Source organism: Lissotriton vulgaris, chromosome 8 (assembly GCF_964263255.1).
Source record: "Lissotriton vulgaris chromosome 8, aLisVul1.2, whole genome shotgun sequence".
Classification (NCBI taxonomy): Eukaryota; Metazoa; Chordata; class Amphibia; order Caudata; family Salamandridae; genus Lissotriton; species Lissotriton vulgaris.
Window position 1 is genome coordinate 156,928,020 of NC_141696.1, and position 27,872 is coordinate 156,955,891.

General features: G+C 44.3%; 1 protein-coding gene across 1 annotated transcript in view; it reads left to right on the forward strand.

Moving 5' to 3' along the window:
* Window positions 1–11,385, forward strand: part of UVRAG (UV radiation resistance associated) — a 356,076-nt gene extending 344,691 nt beyond the window's left edge. The window contains exon 15 of the mRNA XM_086933865.1: window positions 10,387–11,385. Coding sequence (XP_086789991.1) covers window positions 10,387–11,068 — 682 coding nt within the window. The 3' untranslated portion in view covers window positions 11,069–11,385. The remainder of the gene's footprint in view (window positions 1–10,386) is intronic.
* The last annotated feature ends 16,487 nt before the right edge of the window (window positions 11,386–27,872 follow it).

The following is a 27,872-nucleotide window of genomic DNA, read 5'->3' on the forward strand; positions in this document are numbered from 1 at the left end:
GCGATTAGAAAATGCCACTATCTACAGGGGCAAGAGACAACGACTGATGTGGAGTAAACCATTACCACGTTCAATATGCTGCGATGGATGGAAGCAGAGTGTAAATGAGACTCTCAGACTAGTGGCAGAAGAGTGCTTGCCCAAAGACCTATCAATATATCTATATTGATACATATTTATACATGTGGATGTATGTATTATTTAATTATCGTTTTAATTAACGAGATGCTGATGGACAGCTAAGCCTGTGTGGCCTTCCAAATAGATTCTTGCAAGAATTGTTACAGTGCAAGTCTCCTTCGTCTGGTCAATTGGGATAACCCAACACCAAAATCCTTAACTACGAATATAATCTGCAAGTTTACATGTAATAAAATACCTTTCTGCAGGTTTTAGCACTGTGTAATAAAACCCACCCCCACACACTTTTCTCAATAAGTAAGTTAGGCCTTCTTGCTTTGTCATAACGTTTCATTCTAAGCAGATCACAACTAAGGAATCTGTCATAACCTTTCCCAGTGAACTGATCAGGCTTTTCGTCTTTACCATTGTCTTAACAATATAACCAACAAAGACCTGCTGAAAGCGGGCATAAAGTGGCAACTATTGTGCATACAGTTAATAACATTTCAAAATGTACACAATTGAAGTTTGCAAACCAATAATTCAACCCTTTTCAATTGAGCCTAACAATCATCTACAATGGCAGATTGCATGTAACAAAATACCTGTAACAATGTGATAACCCATTGTTAAAGGCCTACTGGCTTTATCAAATGCTTTTCACAATAGATAAGCTAGGCCTGCTGCCTTTGTCATAACTTTTCATAACTGGATCAGACCTCCAGCACTGGGCATAACTTTTCTAAGTACACCCAGTCCGGTCTACAGCTTGTCAGCTTAACCACTCAGACCTACTGTTTTGAGCTCAAGCTTTCCCACAAGGCAACCATCAGGAACACATTCCTAAAATAACAAAGGTATTCAAAATTACAATATGCTAAGCAAAATACTTTCTCTCCTAAGAGGGCCTTAACAAGGAGTCTCACAGAACAATCCCTCTAGATCCACGTTTTGTCACAGGGGCTAACGAGCACCAAATACCTTGCTGGCTACAGTGATCTGTGAGAATACATGTAACAAAATCCTTCTGTGCAGACTTGCAAACAGAGTATCTACGTACATTTGCTTTTTCCAATAAGTATGACAGGCATATTCCCTGTATCTTAAACTTTCATATTAAACTGATCTGGAATAAAGCCAGCATGGTTTTGCCACTGTAACCAACCCCGTCCTGCTGTATTGAATGCAAGTTTTTTTTCTCACAAGCCAACAAGTGTAATACAAGCCCTCTTTTCAGTGGAAGCACACAACTTTGAAACAATCCAATCCTGTACTCAATAGAACCAACTTGTAGGTGGAGCCGAAGCCCCTTTCTTGGAGGTACTCTGAAAGCCGTGTTTTTTGTTGATCACATATGGTCTGGCGTAAGATAAGTTATTATAGTGCTATCACTTTTCCAGCTCCTCCAACCAGTGCCAAGAATTTAAATTCTGAACCAATAATACAGCAAGTACAGTGGCACCTGGCCCAGCGATGTTTAGGGTCAAATGCACCCAAATTATGGCTTAATGTCACTCTCAAGCCACTGGAATGTGTGCCTAGGACCCTGTTGTCCTGTGCACTATGGTGTGAAGTGGAGCCCAGTCAATGTTAGTCGTGTTTTCAAAAATATGTTGCTGTCCACAGTCTGTCAGTTGTAGAAATTTTACGTTACATTTAATTTTTTCGTGTTCTCTGGGAATGTGTGTCACCTGTCACAACACTTTTAGTTTGGTCGTAAAATGTCTGCTTCATCAACTGTCAAACTTGATTTATTGTAACATTTTTTTAACACAATTATTTGACTCCATTTATGCAAACTGTGACTATCTTTCTACATGAGCTAACATCCTCCGTAAGCTGAAAAGTTGAAATACTGCAGCGAGCCTTTTGTTTTCCACTTTGTCTTGAAGTTGGCTGGAGAATCAGTGCACACAGTGTGAATGATCTTTTTAGGTTTCGACCTGGCCGTAGCTCTGCGAAGCAGGTCTACGCCCAGGTGAAAGCTTTTGTTTACAGTATGGGGGACTTGAATCTGCCCCTTCTTCCATTGGCTAGCTCCATAAATGGAGGCTAGCCATTGGAAGAGAGTGGCTGTCAATCACACTTACCCCGTGAAAACGCGATTCGGGGGCGTTTGTGTCTTTTTTTAAGTACCGCCCTCTCCTCTTCCCATTGGCTGGAATTTTACCTTCCAGCCAATGGGAAGGGGAGAGCGCGAAAAACACGCCCCCGAATCTGCCGGCCGGGACACCCCCGTGACATCATTTCCCGGGCCGCACTGTGATTGGCTGCCGGCCCGGGACCTGACTTGTTTGTTTGTTCTCTCCTTTATTAGGTAAGTTGTGCTGTGTCTTTGTTTTCGTCCCCTCCCGTTCGCTGTCCGTGTCTTTGTTTTCGCCCCCCTCCCGCCTGCTGTCCGTGTCTTTGTTTTCGCCGCCTCCCGCTAATTTGTGCCGGTGCTTTCCGGTGCTTAGCACCGGCACTTACTTATCAAGGCCGGGTCTACGTGTCTACTGCACGTCACATTTATTCACATGCTATTTATTACCTCACTGACTGTTGTTCTGGATGTCTCCCGACTCCCGGTGAAGAAGAGTGACGCCTGAGCGCCGGCTCTGCTGCTCATGTGGTGCTGCTGCTTAGTGCTGCAATATTTACTGTTTTTACCCCTGCTGGCTGCATTAATTGAAATACCTCACCCCGTGGCGTGGATGTCACGTCACTGACTCACTGCCCAATAGTATGGAGACCCGGGCAGTGGTTACGTCGTGGCTGTGACTTCACGTCCTGCTCTGGAAGGAAGTGAGGTCGGATATTCAAAAAGTTGCGGGACCCGACTCGAGTGAGTGGTGTGCTCTTCACGTCCTGGCATCCGGCAGCATTACCGGCAGCAGTAACGTGAATTCATGGCTTAGCAGGACTGCACCATTGTCTGTTTGCCTGCCAGACTTGACTTAGTGGATGTGGCTGCACCGCCCAGGGCGCGAACGAGGCGGCAGTTATGATTCTGTAGCTTTTGCATCCAGCGCCACCACTGCCTGTCATGATACCACTCTCTCCCTGCTACCAATCACCATGCCGCCCTCAAACAGACTGGGCTGCTGGAAACAGGTTATCCCCACGGAGCTCACAAATACAGGTCTGTAATTACTCACCTTGCATTGTAAATATATTTAATTTTAGAGGGTCAACCTGAGCGTGTACTGTCACTGCTCTCCTCAGGCCTCCCCGATGGGGTGGGCAGCATTCTGCTCAGCTAAGTGTAAAGCTTGAGTCTGTCACTGGCCAGACCCTCTATGGAGTGTACATATAAGTGCTTTATTTTGTTTCGACAGCGCTAGTGGCTGTCTGGACGGGTTCACAGGATAAGCCTTTGTATTATTCACTGTTTTATTGCTTCTGTGTGGTGGTGCAAATCGCAGCACTGCTCTTAAACCGATTTCGTGTGTTCTCTCTCGTTTTAATTGGTAATGTTTCTAGAGTGCAGATCAGATAGTCGGGCCTTCAAAACAAAGTAGGAATTGATGCAGTATTATGTGTTGTTGCCAGATGGCCACATGCCATGTATCGCTGTTAACCAGCCTTGGATTTATACATACAAACTATTTGCATGAGGGGATATTAAGCCCAGGCTGCATATAAGTTATACAGTGCAGTTTTGTTAAACATAATGTTTGGTTTGTACAATTGTCATCTATGAATATTATAATGGCCACAAGTCGACAGATATGATGAGTATTATGGATTGTTGCAGAAATATGGGAGTTTAGTCCTGGGGAAGTACGATCCCTTTTCTTAGTCAAAGCAATCGTGAGTCTTAAACCGTCTGCTCTGCAGCATCGAACATCTTGGCTGGGGTGGGATCCTACTATGGATAGTTTTTTCTCCAAGTTTGGTGGCTGATTAAAACCTAAGACAGGATTGTGGTAAGGAAAGTGTTCCTGAAATTTCCGTTAGAGGTGAAAGATAATTTCGAGTGCCTGCTATTATGAGATGAGTGATTTAATGGCCGTCTAAGATTAATCTAAGTGATCCGAAGTGGCCGAGGGTAAGAGCTGCGCCATGAGATCGTTTGGTGCTGTTGTCCAGGTATATATCTACTGGGTGATTACTGAGGGTGTGTTTGGTGTGCACATCTTTTACCAAATTACCACTTTCTAATGGAAACAAGAATCTGGATGTAGAGTAATGTGTCACACATTTGATGTGCTGATGCGGTCTTGTTTTTTTGTGCTACAGTGTGCTGCTTTATTGCAGTATGATCTGAGTTACAGGGGCGCGATGGAGACCTCTGCAGCCTGTGCGGTGCCTGGGGCCCTACTAGGACCTAAAAGTATGTGAATTGCATGGCATTGCAGACTATGTAATGGTGTGCAAAGGTGCTGCGCAGTTTGCCTTTTATGTAGTTTTGTCATGTAATTTAGGATTCGTTATCATGGGGAAGAAATGCTGGCTGGGATCCCTGACGAAGCCCAAAAAATTGCTTTGTCATTCAAGCAGTGTTTGCACAGTGAAGAACACATGTCTAAAGGATCCATCAGGTCTGCTGTGTTGAGTGATCTGCAAGGAAACCATTTTCCACTGCAGCTCTCAAAGTATATTTAGGAATGGTCTAGTGGCTTTCTATGTTACTGACAAGTTATCCTAACTTGATTAAACTTAAACCATATATTTCTGTAATATTCCAGTTAATAGTTTTCAAATTACATTCAAATTCATAAATTGAATAGGAACAGAATTCTGTTATGAAAAAGCATGCATTTTATTTTATTTATTTATTTTTAGAGTTTTCTATAGCGCGAACTTGAACCGATTAGGTTATCAGAGCGCTTTACGTAGCACCGGTTCCGTTACATGTTATCACAGCAGTTTACATAGAATCAGTTACGTTACACATTTCAGGAACTTGAACCGATTAGGTTATCCAAGCCCTTTACATAGCACCAGTTCCATTACATGTTATCAAGGCACTTTACATAGAATCAGTTACGTTACACATTTCAAGAACACGTTTCTTTTTGTTCTAGTGAATAGGGTTATCTCTTCACACGGGGGAAGGGATACACCTGGCTATATTACAACAGTCACACAGGCGACTAGTCGTTACAGCTATAACTCTAAACACACAGGGGAAGGGATACCTGGCTATATTCCAACAGTCACACAGGCGACTAGTCGTTACAGCTATAACTCTAAACACAGGGAGGGGATACAATCTAAGAATCACATAGGATATTAGTCATTAGAGTTATCTTCTATCTACACAGGAGGGATATGACTGGAAACACTCTAAGGGTCACATAGGGGTGGTAGAGAGTACAAAGGTCCACTGCAAACACTAGTGATAAGAGTCAACTACATACACATAGGAAGGGATATGACTGGTTAAACTATAGGAGACACATAGGGGTGGTATATGGTGTAAGGACTTCAGCGAATACCAAAGCTTAGCATTATTGCAATCGGTCAAAGGTCTACTGCATACACTAGTGATTAGAGTTATCTCTATATACATAGAGAGGGGATATGACTGGATAAGCTCTAAGAGTCACCTAGGAATGGTATATGGTGCAAGGTCTAAAGCAGATACCATTAATTAGAGTTATTACAATAAGTCAAAGAGCAGAGTTCCATAAGTGTGGATGCAGTCACAGCACAAAGGGAGGGTGGGAGGGATGCAAGGGAATGGAGAGAAGAGGAAGCACAACAGGGAGGAAACATTTGAGGATCATCCACAGGGAGAAGGGTTAAGGCCAGGGGCATGGTAGGAGGGCTAGAGTCAAGAGAAACTGTCCGAAAACAGCAGCAAAGTGTCGGTCAGGACAGAGCAAAAGTCAAGAAGTCCAGTAGAGAAGGTGGGAGCCCAGGTGAGAGATGACGCTGGAGGCCAGCCGCAGGCACGTCGCCATCTTGGAGAGCTTGCAGTCATCCGGCTCGGTGGGCGTGAGAGAGCGCAAGGTGGTGAAGGTGTTGGTGCGATCACGCGTTGTCCGTGAGGCGCTGCCACGGCAGCTGGTGGGTTGTGTGTGGATACAACCGCCCTGGAAGATGTGTGGCCTCCGGGAGCCATGAGCAGCACATTCAGAGCACTGGAGCCATTGGTGCCATGCTGCAGGGGGGGAGGGGTGAGTGATCCAGGAGATCCGGCTCATGTTGCAGGACCACAGGGCAAAACGGAAGTGGCAGAGGCCCCCAAAGCGGCAGCCGGACGGGTGGCAGGCCCGACAGCCTGAGAGAGGGCCGCAGGATAGGCAAGAGGCTGGGGAGAAGTAGGGGCGAGCCAGAAGAAGCGGCGATCGCCATCCGAGGGTCGCCGCCGGCCGCCATCTTGGAGTCAGTCTTGCGTGACCCCGGGGCAGTCTGGTGATGTCGACAGCCTCAGCACTCCAAGTGGGGGAATGCAGCAATTCTTAAGATCAGGGGCAGTTTTTGGTGTGTGAGGGCAGTGAGAGTTGGGTTCAGAAGCTCAATAGGGGGAGCCGATCGCCAGTTGCAGGTCGCCGCCAGCCGCCATTTTAAGGTCAGGCATAACCGGGAAGGAATATCGTTATGAGGACCGCCTCCAGTGAAGTGCCGCTAATGAAGCTCCTGAGTTTTGTAAAGCTTGTGTCAGCCTCTGTGCTGCGACCTTCAACCGTACCTCCTGTTGGGGATTGCAGCTGTCGGCGCTCTCGGCAAGATTGCGACTGCCATTTTGTATGCCGCCGCCTTCTCCCCCGCACTGCAGATTTTCACTGCTCCCATGGCACCAGCAACGATCGGATCAGCCCAGCCCTGCAAGTGCCCCGCACTCTCTGGTTCAGGTGCCGGGGATAATGCTCTCCCGTGGCCAGGAGCCGTGCCGGAGCAGAGCGTGGACCGGGAGCTGAGGCAGACCCCCGCCGGTTGCTCCGCCCCTCCGCCTAGCGCCCTCGCCCGCATCCCGCTCCCATCTCACTGCAGGCACCGGGTGTTCCGACGCAGTATGCAGTGCCGGGGGCCCAGATTCGAGATCGGGATCGGCAGTTGGGTAGGGCAGCCGCGGAGGAGCTCCGGGGCTCCTGCTCCTCCGCGGCCGGAACCGGAACCGGATGCATGTATATGTGACCGTTCCACACACTGTTTCTTTATATTGCTGAACCTGAAAATGCACAAGTGTGGCTCATAGAGGTAATGTGGGGCTGCAGCATAGCCAGTGAGACTGAGAGCAGGATTTATACTTGGCAAGAGCATGAGACCAAAAAAGGAGTGATATAAGAGCATCAGCATGTGATTAACTTAAACTACAGCCGAATATTCCAGTGAAGAAGCCTGGCCTCGTTAAGTGAGTGCTCCAGATGCAGACTTGGTCAATGCATAGATAAAGCGCTGCCCCTCTACCCGGGCATCCGTGACCTCACACCTGCTATGGAGCCGCACATTAGGGAAAAAAGTGGACCAGCTGACTAAAGTAGCTGTTTCACTTTCTACAATGCAATGGCAATATGGCCTGTTGTTACTGCACCTGCCTGGAGATGGATGTCTGGGCCATCCACGGTACCTCGTAATGATACCCCAGGACTGACCTTTCCCAAAATCGGTACATAGAGCACTGGAATATTCCCTTTTCAATGGATTAGCGATTTTAGCTAATTTATTTCAAAATAGTCCTTTAAATGCACTTTTGATTTAATCTTTTTCAAAATATTCACAGGGCAGGGGAATCTCCTATCACAACCTTATTATGAGGAAGGCTCCCTTACCGAAATTCAGATCGGGTGTTACATTAGACTTTTAGCAGAGCCAGTTGAGAATGTTGGTTGAGCTAATATAGTAAGTGGGTGGAGCCAGTGGAGGAAGTGGGCGGAGCCAGAAAAAGTAGGTGTGGCCTCTGAAAAACATTTGAGCACCTGCACTTCATATTTCACAAATTAAGCACTGGCTGTCCGTGACTTTGTTTTCGCCCCCTCCCGCCCGCTGTCCGTGACTTTGTTTTCGCCCCCTCCCGCCCGCTGTCCGTGACTTTGTTTTCGCCCCCCTCCCGCATAAGCACTCTGGGATTAAGTTGGGACAAGCTTGCTCCCTTGGCCTCTGAACATGGGCGTGGACGCCCATCTAAGATGGCACTAGTGGAAGGCACAGTCAGTTGATATGATGTCCCGCCCTCCAAATAAGTAGGGGAGTAACATCAAGCCTGGATATTGATACAGTCGATACTTGATAATTAATCTGTGTGGGTTGATCTAATTGAATTTTTTCTAAAAGGCCTCCATGACATAAGCCTTCACTGTTTTCAGCCACCATACGTGTGAAGGCATTCACCTTTCCCTGCCGTTGTCCATCCACCTTCTTACTTGCTAACTTTTTATTCCATAGATTGGTGTGCAGCACAACATCCTTCCATACTCTGGAAGGGACATACTAACTGGCATCAGGTACTGATGATTTAGTGGGAGCATTGACTCCTTCTCCCAGATTGACCCGCTGCGGGCACATATGGTTTGTAAGCAGTTCACCAGGTGTTTCGTTAATGATTATTCAGTGTCTGTTGGATGACGAGCACTGTGGTTGGACACCTTGATAGCTTTGTACGGAATAGCTGGGGTTATTGGATCACGGGCTGAGCTTTCCTCCAGGGAGGCTTTTACCTGCTTTCGCGCATACATTGTCACATGGGTTTTGGATGCTGTCTTCAGTCACCCCAGCATTTTGAACTTTCTGATACGGACCTCTGCAGCTAGAAAATGTTTAGGGAACACATGGTCGCAATAGTGTTGATGAAGATGTGCATGAGGGTTTGCATATGTCAGTTTTAAACTGGTGAATTCAGTAGGGGAGGCATTTGTCCCAAGTGTTGATTATGCCACAAAACAAAATGAAGGTAGGTAGGTACAACGTAGTATAGTTTAAACCACACGAAGAATGGTGGAGGGAGAGGAAGAACTCTTTGTAGATTACTAAGAGTTCTTTGGTCTAGTTATTTATAAAGTTTTGTTAGCCTGTAAGATGTAGTATCTAGAAGTTGAAGCCTGATTTGTTAATCAGTTGTGGACATGATTGTATATATGCACAGTAGTGGTTAAAGGGAGCAGTGGGTGTGTGTGTGACTGCTCCAGTGTGTGTGTATGTGACTGCTCCAGTATGTGTGTGTGTGACTGCTCCAGTGTGTGTGTGACTGCTCCAGTGTGTGTGACTGCTCCAGTGTGTGTATGTGTGTGTGTGTATGTGACTGCTCCAGAATGTGTGCGTGTGTGACTGCTCCAGTGTGTGTGTGTATGTGACTGATCCAGAGTGTGTGTGTGTGACTGCTCCAGTGTGTGTGTGTATGTGACTGCTCCAGAGTGTGTGTGTGTGTGTGTGACTGCTCCAGTGTGTGTGTGGCTCTGGGTGTGGCTGGCTCTGGGTGTGTGTGGCTGGCTCTGGGTGTGTGTGGCCGGCTCTGGGTGTGTGTGTTTGTGTGTGTGTGTGTGTGGTAGTAATTGCTGTCTGCTGAGCTCGTCCGTAGGGTACAATAGGTCTCACATTTGCGACAGATTAAGCTATTGGCAATGTAAATGACGATGCCATTTATTTATCTGTTTTCAAAACCAACACATAAATACAAATTTTGTCATTTACAATGCCAATAGCTCAAACTTTTCCAAAGGCGAAACCGTTGCATTGTAAATGCTTGTTTCTCTGTGTTTTCACTAGACAGTGATTGCAAAAGTTGTTTTCGGGTTCGGGCGGCGATGGCAATTTAGCTTTGTATATTCCCCTTCTGCTAAGGTGTAACAATCTTACATTCTTTTCTTCAGTCCACGAAAATTGGTTTACATGTTATTGTGATTTCTTTTGAGGTAGAAAAGGAGGTGTCAGCCAAAACTTTAAGTGGGAGTCTTCCTCTTTAGTTATCCTTTATTCAGTTGTTGGCTGAACCATCGATAACAAAGATGTTAAAGAATTGCACCTAACTTCACAGAAATTACACAAACATTTGTATAACGATAAGCTTAGTCTGTGTTTACATTGATCTCCAGCCTATTTCCTGATCTGGGCAATCAAAATGCTACCTATGCCCACAACTAATCTGTTATGCAGCCACTTCCTCATAGTCTCACTATATGGCGATTATAGAGAACTTTTATTTGAGAGATAGAAAGCTTTTAGTGGCACCCAAATATGATTTATCTGACTACTAAGCTCCTACGTAGCTCTAATGTATTACAATTACTGAGTGAAGGATCCATAGCAATGTTACTAAACCCCTTTATTTCGAAAACGTTTCCTATTCTGGCAATAATGCATATATTTTAAAATAATGCATATATTTTTATCTCCTAGTGACCGACATCACACGTCAAGTGCAATCCCAGTTCCAAGAAGGCCTACGTTGACAGATCTTGATCTTGGCTTTTCCAGTGGCATGTCAACCCCAGACAAAGGACTCCGTAAAAGAGCCAGTTCTGAAAGTGAACGACTGCAGTACAAAACCCCACCACCCAGCTACAACACTGCAGTGGCGCAGCCAGTGGCCATCTTAGCCTCTTCAAGAGAGTCTGCTAAGAAGTCTTCATCGCCAGCGTCCTCTTTGGATGCCTCCCTAGACATTTCTAAAGAACACAGAAGAGGGAAAGATTTGTGTGACCCTGTAAATGGAGAAAATGGAGCTCTGAGCAGCCACCAGGACAATCAAGGGCAGTTTGCTCAGTTCTCAAATGCAATAAATGGATCTTGTTTCCCGCCTGAATGCAGTGGTATTACAACGGGCGAGCAGCCTTGCGATTTCATCCATCCAGTGGGTACAGATCTATGCTGTGCAGTAGAGCAAGCGGAGGAGATCACTGGCATGGATGCAACGGGGGACCAGTTAGAAGAATTTAACTGCATCCCTGTTGACCATGCTGTAGCTGTTGAGTGTGATGACCAAGTTCTGGGAGAGTTTGAAGAATGTTCCAGAAGGATCTATGCTCTGAATGAAAATATGTCTAGCTTTCGCAGGCCACGCAAAAGCTCTGACAAATAAGGTGACAGAGATTGGTAGTAGACATTAACAAGGAGAAGGAACTCTTTAAGGAAGGCAGTGACATTTGTACTGATTCTTTGAATTAATTATGAGAATGGATTCTAAATTATAGATGGTTATTTTTATGTTGGTAAGCAAACTGACCCAATTATTATGATATGAAAAACTAAATTCAGGTAAAACTATTACCATATTCCATCTTTTTCATATTTTCTTTTCAGATATTTTAATTAAGACTAGCAGCATTGTTAAACAATACTGTATATTTTCATTTCACATATCTTCTTGCGTTGATAAAGCACGTGTAATATTATGAATCTGTTCATTTTTGTTTGGAGTATCTGTTTTTTCGGTTTAACACAAAGGGCGGTAGATTTTTAGTCCAACCAGACTGAGGCATTCATGAACTTCTTTTGCAATTTATTATTTATTAGTAATGAAACTGTGTTTAAAGTACATAATTTCCTGGATACGGTACTACTGAAACATTTATGATTGGCTCATAACTTCATTTGGCGCCAAACCTCTGTAAGAAAAATTATAATGGCTCCTTTTTCTCTTACCCCAGTTTATTACTTGGCAGCAGTTTCCAAAAACAGATTTTCAGCTTCAAAATATTAAACTCTGGCATGATTTTCTTCTCATTTTACATAGTAAATCACTCTACATATCTCTTCCCACTTCTCCTGTTTGACTTCCTGCTGCTTGTCAAATCCCTTAATGAAGACCCAAGACCTTACATTGTCTCAGCAATTGGTTGCACATACCTTTCTTCCATAGGCCATATCTAGGCAAGTCAAGTTTATATAATGCTTAATGCAGTGTGCCTCGGTGCACTCTGCTCAAACCAAATGGGGATTGTAACATGCTAAGGCTGATCATATTTCTGCATAACATACAGGTTCTCTGCATGCAAAACCATAAATAGTGATTGGCTTCAAAGTCTACAGTATTATTCCAATTATGAAGGAAGGAACTCAGTTTGTTAAATAAACAGTTTACAACACCTCAAGGCCGGATGTACAACTTTATAAACAGAGGTGGTGATGTCTACAACTGACACACAGTTTCTTGTCCTGTTAAAAGAATTGTAAACCAACCCCAAAGCACATCTGCCCTTGAACCCCTCCTCCGACCATAAGTGGTCCTGCATTTCCTATAGACAGAAGCCAAGATCTGGTGCTAATTTGCCACCAGATCTAAATAACACGGGATTCCAGCTATTGCTATAATGCCACACATGAATCTGAATCCTAAAGGTAGGCCCAACTATCACTCTTGTGCAAAGCGATAGTATGTTCCCTTTTCCATGCAGAGTCCATTCTCTGGAGTAATTTAGCAACAGGGCTTGTTGTCCTAAATTCAAGAAAATACAGTAGTGTGATTCCAAAGATTAGTCATTACAAAATGTTGCATATGCCCCCTATTGGATTTTATCACTAAAAAATACGAGGAGCGCCATCATCATTCTTATTGGATGGCAATGCTAAGCCCAGAGGCCCGATACTGGAGTCAAGAATAAACATCTTATGTTCAGCCAGAGGCAGATAACTCCACTGGGTAAGAAACTATCGTACTCGTTCACCGCAAACTTTGTTCTATCAACACATTCTTCCTCCTCATTCCATTTTGACGTCCCTACTGTGCTACTGTTTAACACAGGCTGTGCTTCCACGAGTGGCATGATATTGAATACGTGTTTGTAAGGATCTTATCACAGGTAATTTTTCTCATTGTTTTGGGTTACCCTATCATTGTTCCTCTCTCACTCCTCCTGTTGTGAGGTTCTAAGGTTAACCCCAACAACTGTAGTACTCAAAGGAGACCTATATATTGTGCAAGAGCGTTCCAGGGGGTCCACTACAATTCTTGTACTAAAGAAGACCATCTCCTAAATTTATCTTGCACTACCTGGATATAAGCTGATTGGTAAAGAGTTTTCCTGAAACATATTCTTGATTCCATTTACCTCTCTTTCCTACCCATTTTTTGTGTGTGCTGGAAAAGTGGGCTACAAGCAAAAGTAGACTTTTTTGGGTTTCTCTCATATCACGAATAATGACAAAACAAGGGGTCGGTAGGCTACCTGCAGCAATGTGTTTTTACATGCAATTACATCATGTTATTACTGAAACTAGAAAAGCCTTTTCTTGTTTCATTCCATTGACTGTGGTTTGTTGGGTAATTACGGATATAAAGACCGCTTTTTCATACAATGCAAGAACGGTGTTTCTTTACAGTTTAGGCAGAACACTTTGAGTTAGGTGTTTAAATTTGTGTTTTTTAATTTGGTGTTTTGCTGTATTTTATTGATTTTAAGGTTAGATTGTGATCTCGTTGCAGTGGGAATTTTTAGGCACCGTTTCTGACGATATCTAATCTTTACGGGCCTGCAGGATCTCAAAACTGGCTATGAAATGAAATGAAGATTTATTCTTGCACTTCAACACCAAGCCGTTTTGATAAGCTATATTTACCTGACACGCTGTAGACAACCCCCAGGGTGTCATAGGTTGGTTAACGGCCAGGCCCTTGTCATATTTTCAGGGGGTCCATATGAGAGAAATTTGCTTGCAGCTAATGTAAATTGAATTTAGTTGGATAGTTGTCAATTATCCTGAAAAACTGGGGCAGTTCCAATTCCATTGGCCAAAGTTGGGTCACCTGGCTTGAAAGACACTCATTGAGAACTACAGTGAGTCGATTCATTCTCTTTATCCTCTTGATAATTCTCCTAGTGCTGAAGACATTTTTTCTAATCACAGAGAATAGCCATGCCAGCCTTAGTAGACAAAATATCTTCGCCCTTAATGCATAAAATTAGACTATACTCCAGTCATCTAGATTGACTTCTTAACATGTTGGCATATCTAGGTTTGCCAACGAGGATTTGTCATAGAAGTTATCCACTTGAATGTGGCTCATCAGCTGTTTCATATTTGTGAGCTTCTGTTGAGTTTGTTTGTCTCACTAGAGAAGTTATTTATGTCCTGTTTCAAAAGAATCTGTACCCAACAACTTTAAGTGACTTCATGTGGACTACAGACAAAGGTCCGTGTGTTGGTTCAGACAGCCTCGACCTGAACTCTTGGTGCTTACAAAGTTTGGAAAGTTCAGATTTAGCCAAGGACTCTTTCCACACATTTTGAGGTAAGGGTTTGAGGTTGAGTGGTTCAGTTAACGATGCATACTGTAAATACCTTCTCTTGCCTAACCGGTAAATTGAAATGTCATGTTTTCCTTACCTGGGAGGACCGTTGAGACCTGGTGCTCTTGGCGGTCAGCCCGTTTCATCTGATACATGTTCACTTTTTTTCTGTGGACCCTGGCCTAGCAAATCTGAAGCTGTTCTCTTTAAACATAATTATACGTATATATTTCTTAGTACTGCTTCTCAAATCATTGCACTTCAGAAACTGGAGAGTAAGTCGTGACAGATAATATTTCAACATGTCTTTTTGGCTGGTCCGCGCCTTTTCCAGACATTCCCAATCATGGACAAGTGGAACTAATGATAACTTTCCTTAAAACACACAGAAAACGGAAGAAGCCTTGTCATCCAAGCAATGTTTGCAAGACATAAAAGCAGAAATTGTTTAAAAAAATACGTTCAGATCTGCTATGTCCTGCATTTGCAGAGACGCTGATTCCCATATTGAAAATCGGAGATAATTACTCTTGGTGCTCTGTTAAGGAGAATATTATTAGGACAAGGAAGAGCATTTTCTGTGAAATGTCATCACTGCGGCTCAGACATTTGAACAGATGACACATTCCATTGAGGTAAACGTTATTGGTTGAGATCATCCTTTGGATCACACTACACTCATCCGCCGGAGGGCTCTGTTGGGCTCATTGATGGCTCGGTTGTCACAAATGCACTAGGTTATGCAGATCCACACATGACCCTTTGTGTTACTCTTGTGAGTTCCATGCTGGCAACTATTCCTCTGGTTCCACTAAATATTTATGTCCTTCTGTTATTTTTGGGGCTACCACTGAGAAAGACCTAACTAACCACAGAATGCACTTAACTAGGTCTGTTGATGCTTTTGGGCGAGCTGGCTGCGATTGACCTTCTGTTGCCTTCTGTGTGACCTGTGGGTAATTCTGCCAGAGGCATGGCAGCATGAGAATCTCCATTAGTCTGAAGCACGCAATAACTACTATTTGGGCAAAACTGACTCAGAATAAAAGGTCTATATTAAATGACTTATAATTGCATTTTGCCTTTATTTTTACAAGTCTAGTTGGCTTCCATAATGATTCTTTACTTCTGAAATAACACATTCACTTAATAGTAATCCTACATATGAGCACACTTGAGCTACGCAAAGATACACTTAAATGATTTTACAATTTAATAACTGCTGTTGGCATTGGGGATTTTAAAAGAACATCCACTTTAGATTAGTGATATCCTAATGTTTTGGGACTTGAAACCAGTTTGAATCAGGTCTTTGTTATAAGGTTCAAATCAAGTATACTGCTACCTTTCAGCCGCATTAATGTGAAACGTAAGACTTGATTTCATGGTTTGTATGTCAGAGGAAACAGCTCACACATTTATTTCTATAACTTCTAGAAAGATAAAGGCAGGACTCTACTGGCATTTGCTCTTTGATTTTGACATAAGGATCCCATGTTGCAAAGTAGTTTTAATTTTTTCCATAAAGATAGCCCAAAGTGATTACTCTGGATCAGTTGCTTAATGCAAGATGGTACCACACCCCCTACTGAATCTCATGAAGGTGCCTCAATTTCCCATATCTCACATACATTATTTGGCCTGGGGCTGAGTGGGGGCCCCTCGAAGTGTGTGGTGGCCCCCTTGCACCACAGGGTCCTGTGTTATGCCTCTGCTCTGAATATTGTAACCACAATTGGGAATCTGCTTTTTTTTTTTACCTATAAGATAATCTGTGTGGCCTAAAGTACACATCAAGGTAACGTTTTTGCTGCACATAAACCTTTAAAGTTAAAAAAGATTTAAAAGAGAACATATGAAGACTCTAATCCTGTTTTCCCACTAAAATATTTCTTGGTCTTCTTTATGTCCATTATTAACATTTTTAAAATGATTTCCTCCAGTATTTTATCAAGGCTGCTGCTGTTTAACATTTTTAAGAACACATACTGCAGCCATCTTCTTGACAGAATATATTGTCTGTAATTCTAACCATTTCAGAATCTCCATTCCAAGTATGTGATGCTCGGTGATTGTTGCCAGACAGAGTGAGCCATTATAAATCGTGCGTATGTTACCTGTCAAGTTTTTATTTTCTTTATTATGTCAATCCAACGTTGGCAAGTGGACCAGACTTCACATCATGAAAAGTATGAACACAAGAGGTTGACTCAGTCAGGTTTTTTCAGTTTAGCCAGCCTGAAATCAACAGGGAAAGGCCTTAATTAAAATGCTGCAACCAAGAAGACTGGGCAGAATATCAGTGAAAACTTCAGAGGAGCATGTTGCTAAAAACTACTCGGATGAGCCCATCAACAAATTCTCATCTGTTTTCTGATGCGCTCCTCTAGTTCTTGGTTCTAGCTCAGAATCCCAACGCAGTAAACGAGTGGCCATCTTGTGTCAGTATTTTAGATGCATGAAGTACTGTATTGTTGGGTTTGCAACTTTTCATCTCTACCGAATTAAATTTTGAATTTATCTTTCAGTGTGTCTTTCAGTTTCTCTTTCTTTTGAACTGCATCTCCTTATGTTGTAATACACTGTACTCCTTTTGTGCATTTCAGAGTATGCAACAGCAAGGCTTATCCATCAGACAATGAAATCCCATCTCCGTTTAGTCTGTTAGGTTTTAAACGAATGCCTCTGTTTGTAAGAGGCGACTCCTATATTTTCAAACTAGTCTCTGACTCCTTTGCAAGGAAAGATGTTGATTTCCAGTCTAAGGTGTGAGCTATCCAGAACTCAGATCAAAGAAAAACAAAAACATGGGGGGCGTGGCTTGGACAGCAATGAGGACGGGCGCCCAAATCAGTTACCTCCATCAACCAGAAGGAAACAACGGCGATTTATTGAGCGAAACCAAATCAGCGTAACAGCCAAACTAAAAGCGCGGACGTCTGAATATCAGGAGCACAGACTGAGGTACTCCACCACAGCCAAAGAGTGCCGCAAAGCCAAGAAACGGTCTTCAACACAAGACCAAGACCGACGCGAATAGGGATAGAAAATGGCACCGCACCGGTGCTAGCCCTGGTAGGGGGAAGATATGGCCCTGCGAAGAGGAGAGTGAGAAGGACCGACAACATAGCACCCCCCTGAGCTACCAAGCCAGGTGAGTGCTAAGAGTGTGGTGAAAAGAGAGCACTAAACTGCTAAAAAGGGCAAATAGGCAATCGGGGCAAAACTAAACTGAAGGTGCACACTGGCAGTGGCCATCTTGGCTAGCACACACCCGCCGGAAGCAACAAGGTAGGCGAAAAGGCACAAAAGTATATATGTGCGCCTGCAACACCGGGGACAAAAAGGAGGGGAAACATCTAAAAGCACAGCCCTGTGAGCCGGCGAGCCTGTGACCCTGAGAGTGCGAACAAGTACTACGTATCAAACGGCAACAAGATAACGGTGTATACGCAACGGAAGAGAAGTACTGGCAGCTGCCATCTGAGCCAGCATACACCCACAAAACATATGAGCGCCTGCAACACTGGGGACAAAGCGGTTAACAGTACAGCCCTGGGAGCCAGCGAGCCTGTGAGTGTGAACAAGTACCACGTATCAAACGGCATCAAGACAACGGTGAATACGAAACTGAAGGTGCACACTGGAAGCAGCCATCTTAGCCAGCAGACACCCACCAAACATATGAGCGCCTGCAACACTGGGGTCAAATCGGAGAAAAGCCTTAAGAAGACGGCCCAGGGAGCCGACGTGCCGATGAGCCCGTGAGTGCGAACAAGTACCAACATGTAAAACGGCAACATCGGGGTATACGAAACTGAAGGTGCTAACCGGCAGCTGTAGACAGAGAGACAAGCGCCTGTAGCACAGTGAATGTAATCGGGGTAAAGCAACGAATAAGCCAGACCTGTGGGGCAATCAAGTCAACCGGTCCACACAAAACTGAAGGTGTCCACAGGAAGCAGGCACACGGACCCACCCAGTGCGACAAGTAGGCGAACAAGAGCAGAAGGCAAAACGAGCGCCTGCACAAAGTGGGAAAGCAGCTAACAGTCTGGTCCGGTGGGCACAAGTAAGGAACGTAAGAAACAGCAAAATGACGGCCATTACAGCAACAGACCCACGGTGAATACGAAACTGAAGGTGCATGCAGGCAACGACCACCAGGGCCAGCACATACCCACCCAAAGTATCAAAGTAGATGAACAAGTGTAGAAGGCAAAACGAGCGCCTGCACACATGAGGGAAGAAGCAATCAGTCCGGCCCTGGCGGCGCAAAGTAAGAAATGTAAGAAACTGCAACAAAAAGACGGCGAGTACAGCAACAGACCCACGGGGAATACGAAACTGAAGGTGCACACTGGCAGCAGCCATCTTGGCCAGCACAAACGCACTCAACGCGACAAGCTCGGCGAACTGGCGGGAGCAAAAACAAGGACAAGGGCCATCCGAGAGCCTAGCGGATACAGACTAAACCGCCAACAAAGCCACACCGGGTCCAAGAGGAGAACACTCTAGCTTGGCCACACAACGTAAGGGCGGCAGATTGGACAGCTACCTAGCCAGAAGGCGCCTCAGCGAAATGTCTAACCAAGAAGGGAAAGTATCCAATAAAGTAAAGAAATACAAAAACAATCCTGACTCGCCCTTGAAGCTCAAAAATGACACAACTCTGAACACAATCCTCAGGAAAGTCAATTAAGGCAACGAGGTTGCTAGATCCACCAAACAAACAATCGACAACATGCAACTAGAGCTAGCAGCCATTAGAGCAGACCAACACAATATAAACACCAGGATTGACACAGCAGAAGTGAGAATCAGCGAGATCGAGGACGCCAACACGCAATCTAGCAGAGCCCTGCTGTCAGTCTCCAAAGCCACCTACAGCAACAGTTGGCTAAGCAAGACGACCGCACAAGAAGAGGCAACATAAGACTTCTCGGTGTACCAGAAGAGGATAAACCCGGATCCTGCTCAGCCCTCCTAGAGGAGCTCATCCCACATATCACAGGTCTCTGCTTTGACAAACACTTTGAACTAGACAAGGCCTATCGAGTACCAGAGATGAAACCCCAAAGCGCACGTGGCCCCCGCCCGATTATTTGTAGACCTCTTAGATCGCAGCAGACCGAGGCCAAATTTGCAGTGGCCAGGAAGAACCGAACACTAAGGTGGAAAGATACCAAAATAATAATTACCCAAGGCTTCTCGCGCTAAACAGTCGAAACAAGGAAAGGCTTCCTAGCTCTGAGAGGCAGAATGAGGAAGGACAATATCACCTTCAGCTTTGCAGGCCCGTCAAGACTGAGAATCGTGGTCAAGGGGCACCCACTGATCTTCGACGACCCGGGAGAACTGAGAAGACACTTGCGCGGCCCCCTGGTGGAGGACATGGAGTCGCAACGCACAGAGACTGCAAAGAGAAGAGCATCATTTGATAGCACGAGTGCAACGGGCCAGGCCTGCAATGGACAATAACCATGCACACAAGAACTCAAGCACATGATCAACGTTTCAACCTCAAGTATCACTCTACCTCACTGTATAGCCTCTATCTAGAACATGAACTCACAAAGAAGACGTTCCTCCGTCCCGGGGTGGACCCTGTCACTGACTCTGCAAACTGACACTACCTCAAGGTAGCACGCCTACCTCAGCCACCCTGGGACGAGTGGGAGCCCAACACGGCATCATCTTCCGCATGGACCAAATGTATATCCTTTACTAATGATCCCGGGACAAATATCGTAGACAACTGGAAACCCTCGGGGGAGGGAACTTTGCTGTTGCACGCCCAATTTTCGAAATGCGGGGGGGGGGGGCAGGGGGCGTAGGCTAGTACAGACCATATATTCCTTTTTCTTTCTTTCTCTACTTCTTGCATTCTCAACGGACACACATTCCCAGCCATCCCGCATTGCAGACAGTCCAGACTGGGCACGCAGGGGGGCACGCAGGAAGGCACCAGGAGAGGGGTGGATAGACCAAAACGTAGGGGAGCCAACCCCTTACAGACAGCGATAAGATACACTTCAACGTCACAACGCACTGTGACCCCCAACTACTCTCAGACCTGAAAATAACCTCACTCAATGTCAAAGGCTCAACCACCCGATAAAGAGGAGGAAGATAATGAACTATCTAACCAAACTAAAAAGCGATTTATATGTCCTGCGTGAAACAAAACTTTCCAAAGAGGACGCACAGCGCCTAAAGGCGAACTGGGTTGGACTAACCCTGTGCTCGCCAGCCATTCACAAAAAAAGAGGAGTAGTAACGCTAATAAATAATAAAGGCAGACTGACCCTACTTGAGCACCAGGCAGACGAGGATGGACGCCTGCTAATAACCAGCCTGAAGCTGGGGGAGGAAAAGATACACATTGCCAACATCTACGGCCCTAACACGGAGGACAAGTCCTTCTGGGGAGAAGTGGGAGACAAACTCAGCAGTCTCCCCCCAAGAGGAGCTACTGATAGTAGCAGGGGACCTTAACCAGGTATTGGACCAAACTCTAGACAGACACCCACAAAGGAACAGCCACCAAACACAGCCCCAACACACACTTAGGAACATATGCGCCAAACTCCACCTCAGAGATCCATGGAGACTCCAGAACCCAGACGCCAGAGACTACACCTTTTACTCCCACCCCCATAACTCGTAAAGCAGGATCGACTACATCTTGATATCTGCCACTCACACTCACCTCATAGAACACATAGAGATTGCGCCAAGAACAGTGTCTGACCACTCCCTCATTAGCCTAACACTTAGCGGTCGCCACAACAAACAAACTAGCTGTAGATGGAGACTCAATAGCGATGTCATTAAGGATCCAACCAATGCAGCAGCCATAGAGGAAGACATCAAAGAATATCTAGAAATTAACGACAAGCCAGGCATAGACAAGGGAGTACTCTGGGATGCTATGAAGGCCACAATAAGAGGGAAAATAATAAGCATCAAGGCCAAAATGAACAGAGACATGAACAAAACAATAGCAGAACTAAAGAGACAGATCAAAGACCTGGAGATGCACCACAGTGTCAACCTAGCCGACAGGAACACACTAACTACCCTGACAAGGAAAAAATACGAACTAAATAAGATTCTAAGCGAGAGAGCAGGCACATGGATCAACAGGTACAAAGCCATAAATCTCTGTTCAGCAAACAAAGCAGGCAAGGCCCTGGCCTCCAACCTTAAAAGCAAGCAAAGACAACACGCCATAGCAACCATGACCGACGCTGGATGGCTATAAAGCCAAATTTTACAAACACTTCTTCCCCCCCCAAATTAGAAACACACTGAAAGAGGTTTTCACACACTGCATCAAAGTAGGGAAAATGGCAAACTCAATGGCAGAGGCAAATATCATAGTCATCCCCAAAGAAGGCAAAGACACGCAATTTCCGAAGCACTATAGACCCATCTCTCTATTTAACGTAGACTGCAAAATATACGCAATAATACTAGCGGATAGACTCAACGCACAACTCCCAAACCTCATACACAAAATGCAAGTGGGCTACCTTAAAACACAGAGTATCCCAAGACAACACAAGACTCCTCTGCCACATAATTAATTACGCCTCCTCCAACACTAAACCAGCGGTGATGATCGCGCTAGACACAGAAAAGGCCTTCAACAGAGTTTCATGGCCCTTCCATGATCAGTGTATGCAGAAGTTCGGCCTAGGTGAGAAGTATAGGTCAATGGTGATGGCACTGTACAAGGCACCCAAAGCCTGAGTTGTGGTGAATAGAGGCACATCAGAGGCCCTATCTCTGGTAAGAGGAACCAGACAAGGCTGTCCACTATCCCTGGCTCTGTTCCTACTGACCCTAGAACCCCTACTGACCATGATCAGGAACAATGCAGAGATTAAGGGGGTAGAGGTCAACTGGAACACGGTCAAACTAGCAGCATATGCCGATAACATACTCATCATGACAGAGAACCCCGAGCCCTCAATAGAAGCACTAATGAACACCATCGAAGTGTATGCCAATGTAGCAGGGTACAAGCTTAACAGAAGCAAGTCCGAATACAAGCCACTCAATGTCCATACCACCAGGGGAGTGATAGGCAGAAGGGGGCACTAAAATGCCTAGGTATCTACTTTGACAGGGACCTCAAGTCAACACTTGAGCATAACGAAAAATCAATACTAAAAAAAATAAAAGACAGACTAGACACGTGGTCCTCCAAGTACATCAGTTGGTGGGGCAGAGTAGAAACTATTAAAATGATAAGCTCCATGGTCAACTACCTGCTGAGTATGCTGCCACTGATAGTTACGGAAGAATTCCACAAAAAACTGAACACAATGATAAACATGTTCCTCTGGAGGGGTAAATAAGCCAGGATTAGCCTTCAGAAACTCAGGCCCAGCAAGGACGTAGGTGCGCTCAACGTCACAAACTTTAAGACTTTCCAAACAGCCTGCCTCGCAAGGCATATACTGTCTCACGCAGGAACAGGGATACACACCAGCTTGGCTGGAACTAGAGAAAGCTCTACTGGGAGGCATAAACCCGGCGACCCTCCTCCCGGCTAACAAACACCCGTAAGACAACAACACAATCCTTAGAAACACCAAAAAAGCCCTTCTGCAAGTAGACAAAAAAATGGGAAAGTATAGAAAACACAAAACGTGAATCCATTTGGTTCAACACAAAAATTAAATACAAAAACAGCATACTTAATATAACCCCCTGTCTCCAGCGAGGTATCCACACCCCATCCCAACTAGAAGAACGAGGGTCCCCTTCCTCCTTCTCCGACCTACAAAAAGCGCACGACCTCCCAGACATAGAATTATATAACTTCCTCAAAATCAAAGCTGTAATCACTAGAGCAAAATTGAGCAAAGAGGTGCCAACAATACACCAATACATGTCCAATCTCAGCAAACTTGGGCACCAAACATCTTTCCTATACAAATTACTTAGGGCCAAAACAACCAATTTAAACAGGAAAGTCATAGATCACTGGGAAACACTAAACGCAGGGCAGTTTAGCGAAAAAGAAAAAGCCCTCCTCTGGGCCTCGGCAAGCAGAAAAAAAGTCACCTCCACACTAGCACAAACAAAATTCTGGCTCCTACACAGAGCCTACTGGACCCCAGCACGCCTAACTGCGGTCGGGCTCAGACCACGACCTATGCTGGAACTGTCCGAAACAGAGGGGTGACCTAGAACACATGATTGTCCAATGCCCTAAAGTTAAAAAATTCTGGGGGAAAGTAATCGATTTCATCTACAATGTTACTGGGTACACTCCAAAACTGGACCTCCTCAGCATAGCAAACGCATTCACGGCGCCGGAGATTCAATCTGCCAACGATAGGAGACTCATTGACCTGCTGCTCACGGCGGCAACCAAGACAATCCTGTCTAACTGGAAGGATACAGGGAAGGCCACTTTCAAAGTATGGTTCAACTGGGTCACCTTCCTAAGGGGAGCAGACACAACATAACGAAAAATTGAACACCACAAGTTCGACGCAGCAATGAGATGTGGCTATCCCTGGACAAATACCTTGCCTCGCAAAAACCGCGGTGAATGCACCATTTGGCCTTACACAGACACCCCCCCACCCACCCCCCTCCCCACCCCACCCGGCGTAACCCATCTGCAAACTCTCTGGCCATACAGACCTCTATTCACCGCACATGTGTCTGTCCTTTCTCTCTCTTCTCGTCTCCGTCCTACTTACCTCTACACACGATCACTTCCGACCGTAGGGGGCAATGCATATGACCGGTATGTAATGACAAGGACTCAAGCAACCTATGTATAACCGGCACACAAGCACCGTAACAAGCCCGTATGTATTAGTATGGATACGTATGTTTACATTTACCAGTGTTGACTTTGATCGGCTTACTCTGTACTGTTTTGTAAAAACTTCTAATAAAATCTTTTGAAATAAAAAAAAAAGGCAGCGAAGAGCACTTGGCTCGAACAGGCCATTCTGCACAGCTGTGAAAGTGAAGGGAGGGCAACTACCTGGAACACATGTGTTTTGTTTTGTAGTACTTGTGATAAGGCGTATCATTCCGTTGCCGGGGCCAATAAACCAGTTCTCACAAAAAAAAGGAAAACAAAAACATCTTTAAAAAAACGATATTTTTCCTCCAGGCTCTTCCCAGTTAAATAAAGGTTTTATTGGCCTGTTTGTGTCTTCATATATGTAATAAGAATGGATATTAGGACAATACTGTCTTTTCCATCACATGATGCCCCTGACATTGATGCAGTTGGTCGCACCGTTCCAGTGGATGCCCCAGCCCATCCAGCAGATTTCCGCACACCCTGGAAGATGCCTTGTCCCAGGAGTTGTGACTGTGTTGAAGGAGTCTACGTCGCGCCAAGAGTCTGTGGTATTTCAAGGAGTTCCACCTCTGGGCCTATAAAGTAAAAAAATTGACCTGCTCAAGGGAGCCCATGCTTGTGTCTGATACTCTGACCCTCACCCTTCCGCCTCCAGGGTGATGTGTGGTGGGAACATTGTCAACATCAGAGCACTTAATAGCTCTGCAAAATTGTTCATTCATTCATTACAATTAAAATGAACGTTAATTTCTAACACCCACACTTGGAAAATTTGATGAGTGAAATATAATTTTTCAGAGTTTCAAGGGGGTGTAAATGCTACAAGGGGTTATGCAGGCGAGTGCCTGTAGGGCACTAAAACCATCCCGGCCACCTTTGATTTTTAAGAATAAGGGTGTAAGCACTCCCTAGAAACTCTGCCCTGCTACACCAACCACCACTTAACAAGACAATGTACAGTTGGATGGGTGTATCTGCCGCTGTAACTGGCACTCATGTCACACTCGTCCCTCCCTCAGCCTGTGTTTCAAAAGACAGGAATAAGGGATGCATGTCTGCAGGTCTTTCTGTTCTCCTCCTCTATCCAGTACTTAGCCAATCAATGTCGGGTTTCTGAGGGTGGAGAGGATATCAAGAACCTAATATCTTAGAGCAAGAGCACTGTTTCTGACCCATGATCAAACAATTGAGGTGTTACCCCTAAAAAGCAGTTTATTACTATTTTTATTTAAATTATTATTATTTACCCTTCCACGCTTATGGTGGACAAAATGATTCACAAAAGGGGGTGGTGATGAACAGAGTGTCTGAATTAAGCAGACCACTCTTACCCAGTCCAAAGATCAGGGCTTCAAGCAAGCCGGGCCGACGACGGCTGAAAGGCCAGAAACCGGTCCCCGGTAGCTTGTTTCCTTCCCAGTATAAGAATTGGCTTGGTAGTTTTGGTTTGCCCTGTTCCCATCATGCACTGGGACAGGAACAGACTAATTTGCATGTAGCCAGGTTCTGAGCTGGGATGGTGCAGCAAGCTAAAAAACGGTGATGGATCAAGCCCTGATCTTTGGACTGGGTAAGAGTGGTCTGCTTAATTCAGACACTGTTCATCACCACCCCCTTTTGTGAATCATTGATAGCCAGACTTTGGCTGAAATTATTGATTTATACTTGGATCTGTATAACTAATCAAGGCTATAATTAAGAATATAATCAGACTGTAACTGTACATTACATTGTATAACTCTCCAACTACAATCAAAGCGTCATGCACAGATATTGAAAGTACATGAATATGATCTATATAAAGGAAATTAACCCATTTAGAAATCTAGAATGGACCTTCAGAACACAAATTATTTTATCCTAGCAGGAGCTAGAATATTTGAGGTTAGCAAGGACCCTATTGATATAATCAAATAAGGACATAGAAAGTCATAACATAAATGTTTACAGAACAGGTAAACAATGGCAAGATCATGATGGGATGGTATGTGATGCTTTAGAAAATAAAAAATTTATAGTGTGGCAGATGGGTTATGCTTGCGAGGGTGTGGGTAAGTCTGTGATGTACTACATGTGTGGTGGTCATTCCTGAGACTCCCGATTTCTTGGAAGGAGGTCCACAGCCGCATCAGAAAATCAGAAACCAGGCATTTACCAGTTTGTTATCTCAAGTAACTAACTTGTGCACTAATGTAACTATAACTCATGCCCTCGCCATGCACTGCTAATTACCTTACACATTACATCACTCATGACATCAATAATATCACTGCAAGATTTGCAATTAAATTATTGTTGAGAAAACTGCATAGCGCGGGCGTGCGTTATAATTATCTTAGAGCACGAGTTATAATTACATGAGGTAACAAACTGGTAAATGTCTGTTTTTTCTTGTTTAAAATGTTACATTGGTACTGAACATTTCACCCAACTATAATGTATTTTAACTATTGGTTTTATTCTGTGTGTGTGTGTGTGTGTGTGCGTATATATATATATATATATATATATGTATATGTATATATATATATATATATATATATATATATATAGATCTATATATCCAAGAAAAACGGCGTTCCTAACGAGCACTCGGGCAGCAAAACAAATCAGGGCAAACACCGGGTATCCAAGTTAAAGGTTTATTACTCTAATAAAGTAATAAACCTTTGACTTGGATACCCGGTGTTTGCCCTGATTTGTTTTGCTGCCCGAGTGCTAGTTAAGAACGCCGTTTTTCTTGGATATTGCCACCGGCTGCTCCGCCGGCATCGAGCCACCCCTACCAAAGGCGAGGGTTTTCCTGAAGGAGACGCTTTTGTTGGATATATATATATATATATATATATATATATATATATATATATATATATATATTCACTGAAAAAACCATTGGTTATAGACCATATATAGTTAGGGATTAGCCTTTTCAAAACCTTGTTTTACTCACACAAAACCATTGAAATTTCATATATAGTTAGTTGCACTAACTATATATCGCGCACCCGCAATCCAATGCTGATGATGTCACATATTACATCATTCATGACATGGTTAGTGACATCACTGATGACATCTCAAATGACATCACTGATGACAACATCCAGTGACTGTATGTTTCTGTAAAGTTAAAATATGTCTTACATATTGAAGAATGAGTGGATGTATAAGTGTCTGGATGAAGGATTTAGTAGGTGCATGACTGACTGTATGAGTGATTAAATGTGTCTCACTGAGTGCATGGGTTAGTGACTAAACTGTCTTAATTTGTGCATCATTATATCTGTTGTTCTACAAACTGCTGCATATGTTGATCAGTAGCTATATGAGTAACTGTATGGGTTATTCATTGGTTGTCCAAGTATTTGTATGGGAAACTGAGTGTGTGTGTATGGGTGGCTGGGAGGTGTGTGACTCTGTACATAGATGTGTGAGTAGTTGATTCACTATATGTATGGGTTCAAAAGTGCATGTGGAAACAGCTGTATGGGCGGTTGACTGTGCATGAGTGTATTAGTGAGTGAATGGATATCTCAGTGCTACATGTCAAAGTAAGTACATATGTAAAACACAGTACATGTGAGAGTTGACATATATAAATAACTGTGCATAAGAGCCAGTGAATGTGTGAGTGGCTGTATGGATCATTGTGAACATGTATCAGGGATTGTATAAGAGAGTAAATATGTGTTAGTATATGTTTGAATAAGTAAGGTGTGTATAACTGTATAGTTGAGAAAATGGAGGTGTGATTGATTTTTTGCATAACTGACTAGGTGTGTGAGTAACTCCATGGATGAGTGACAGTC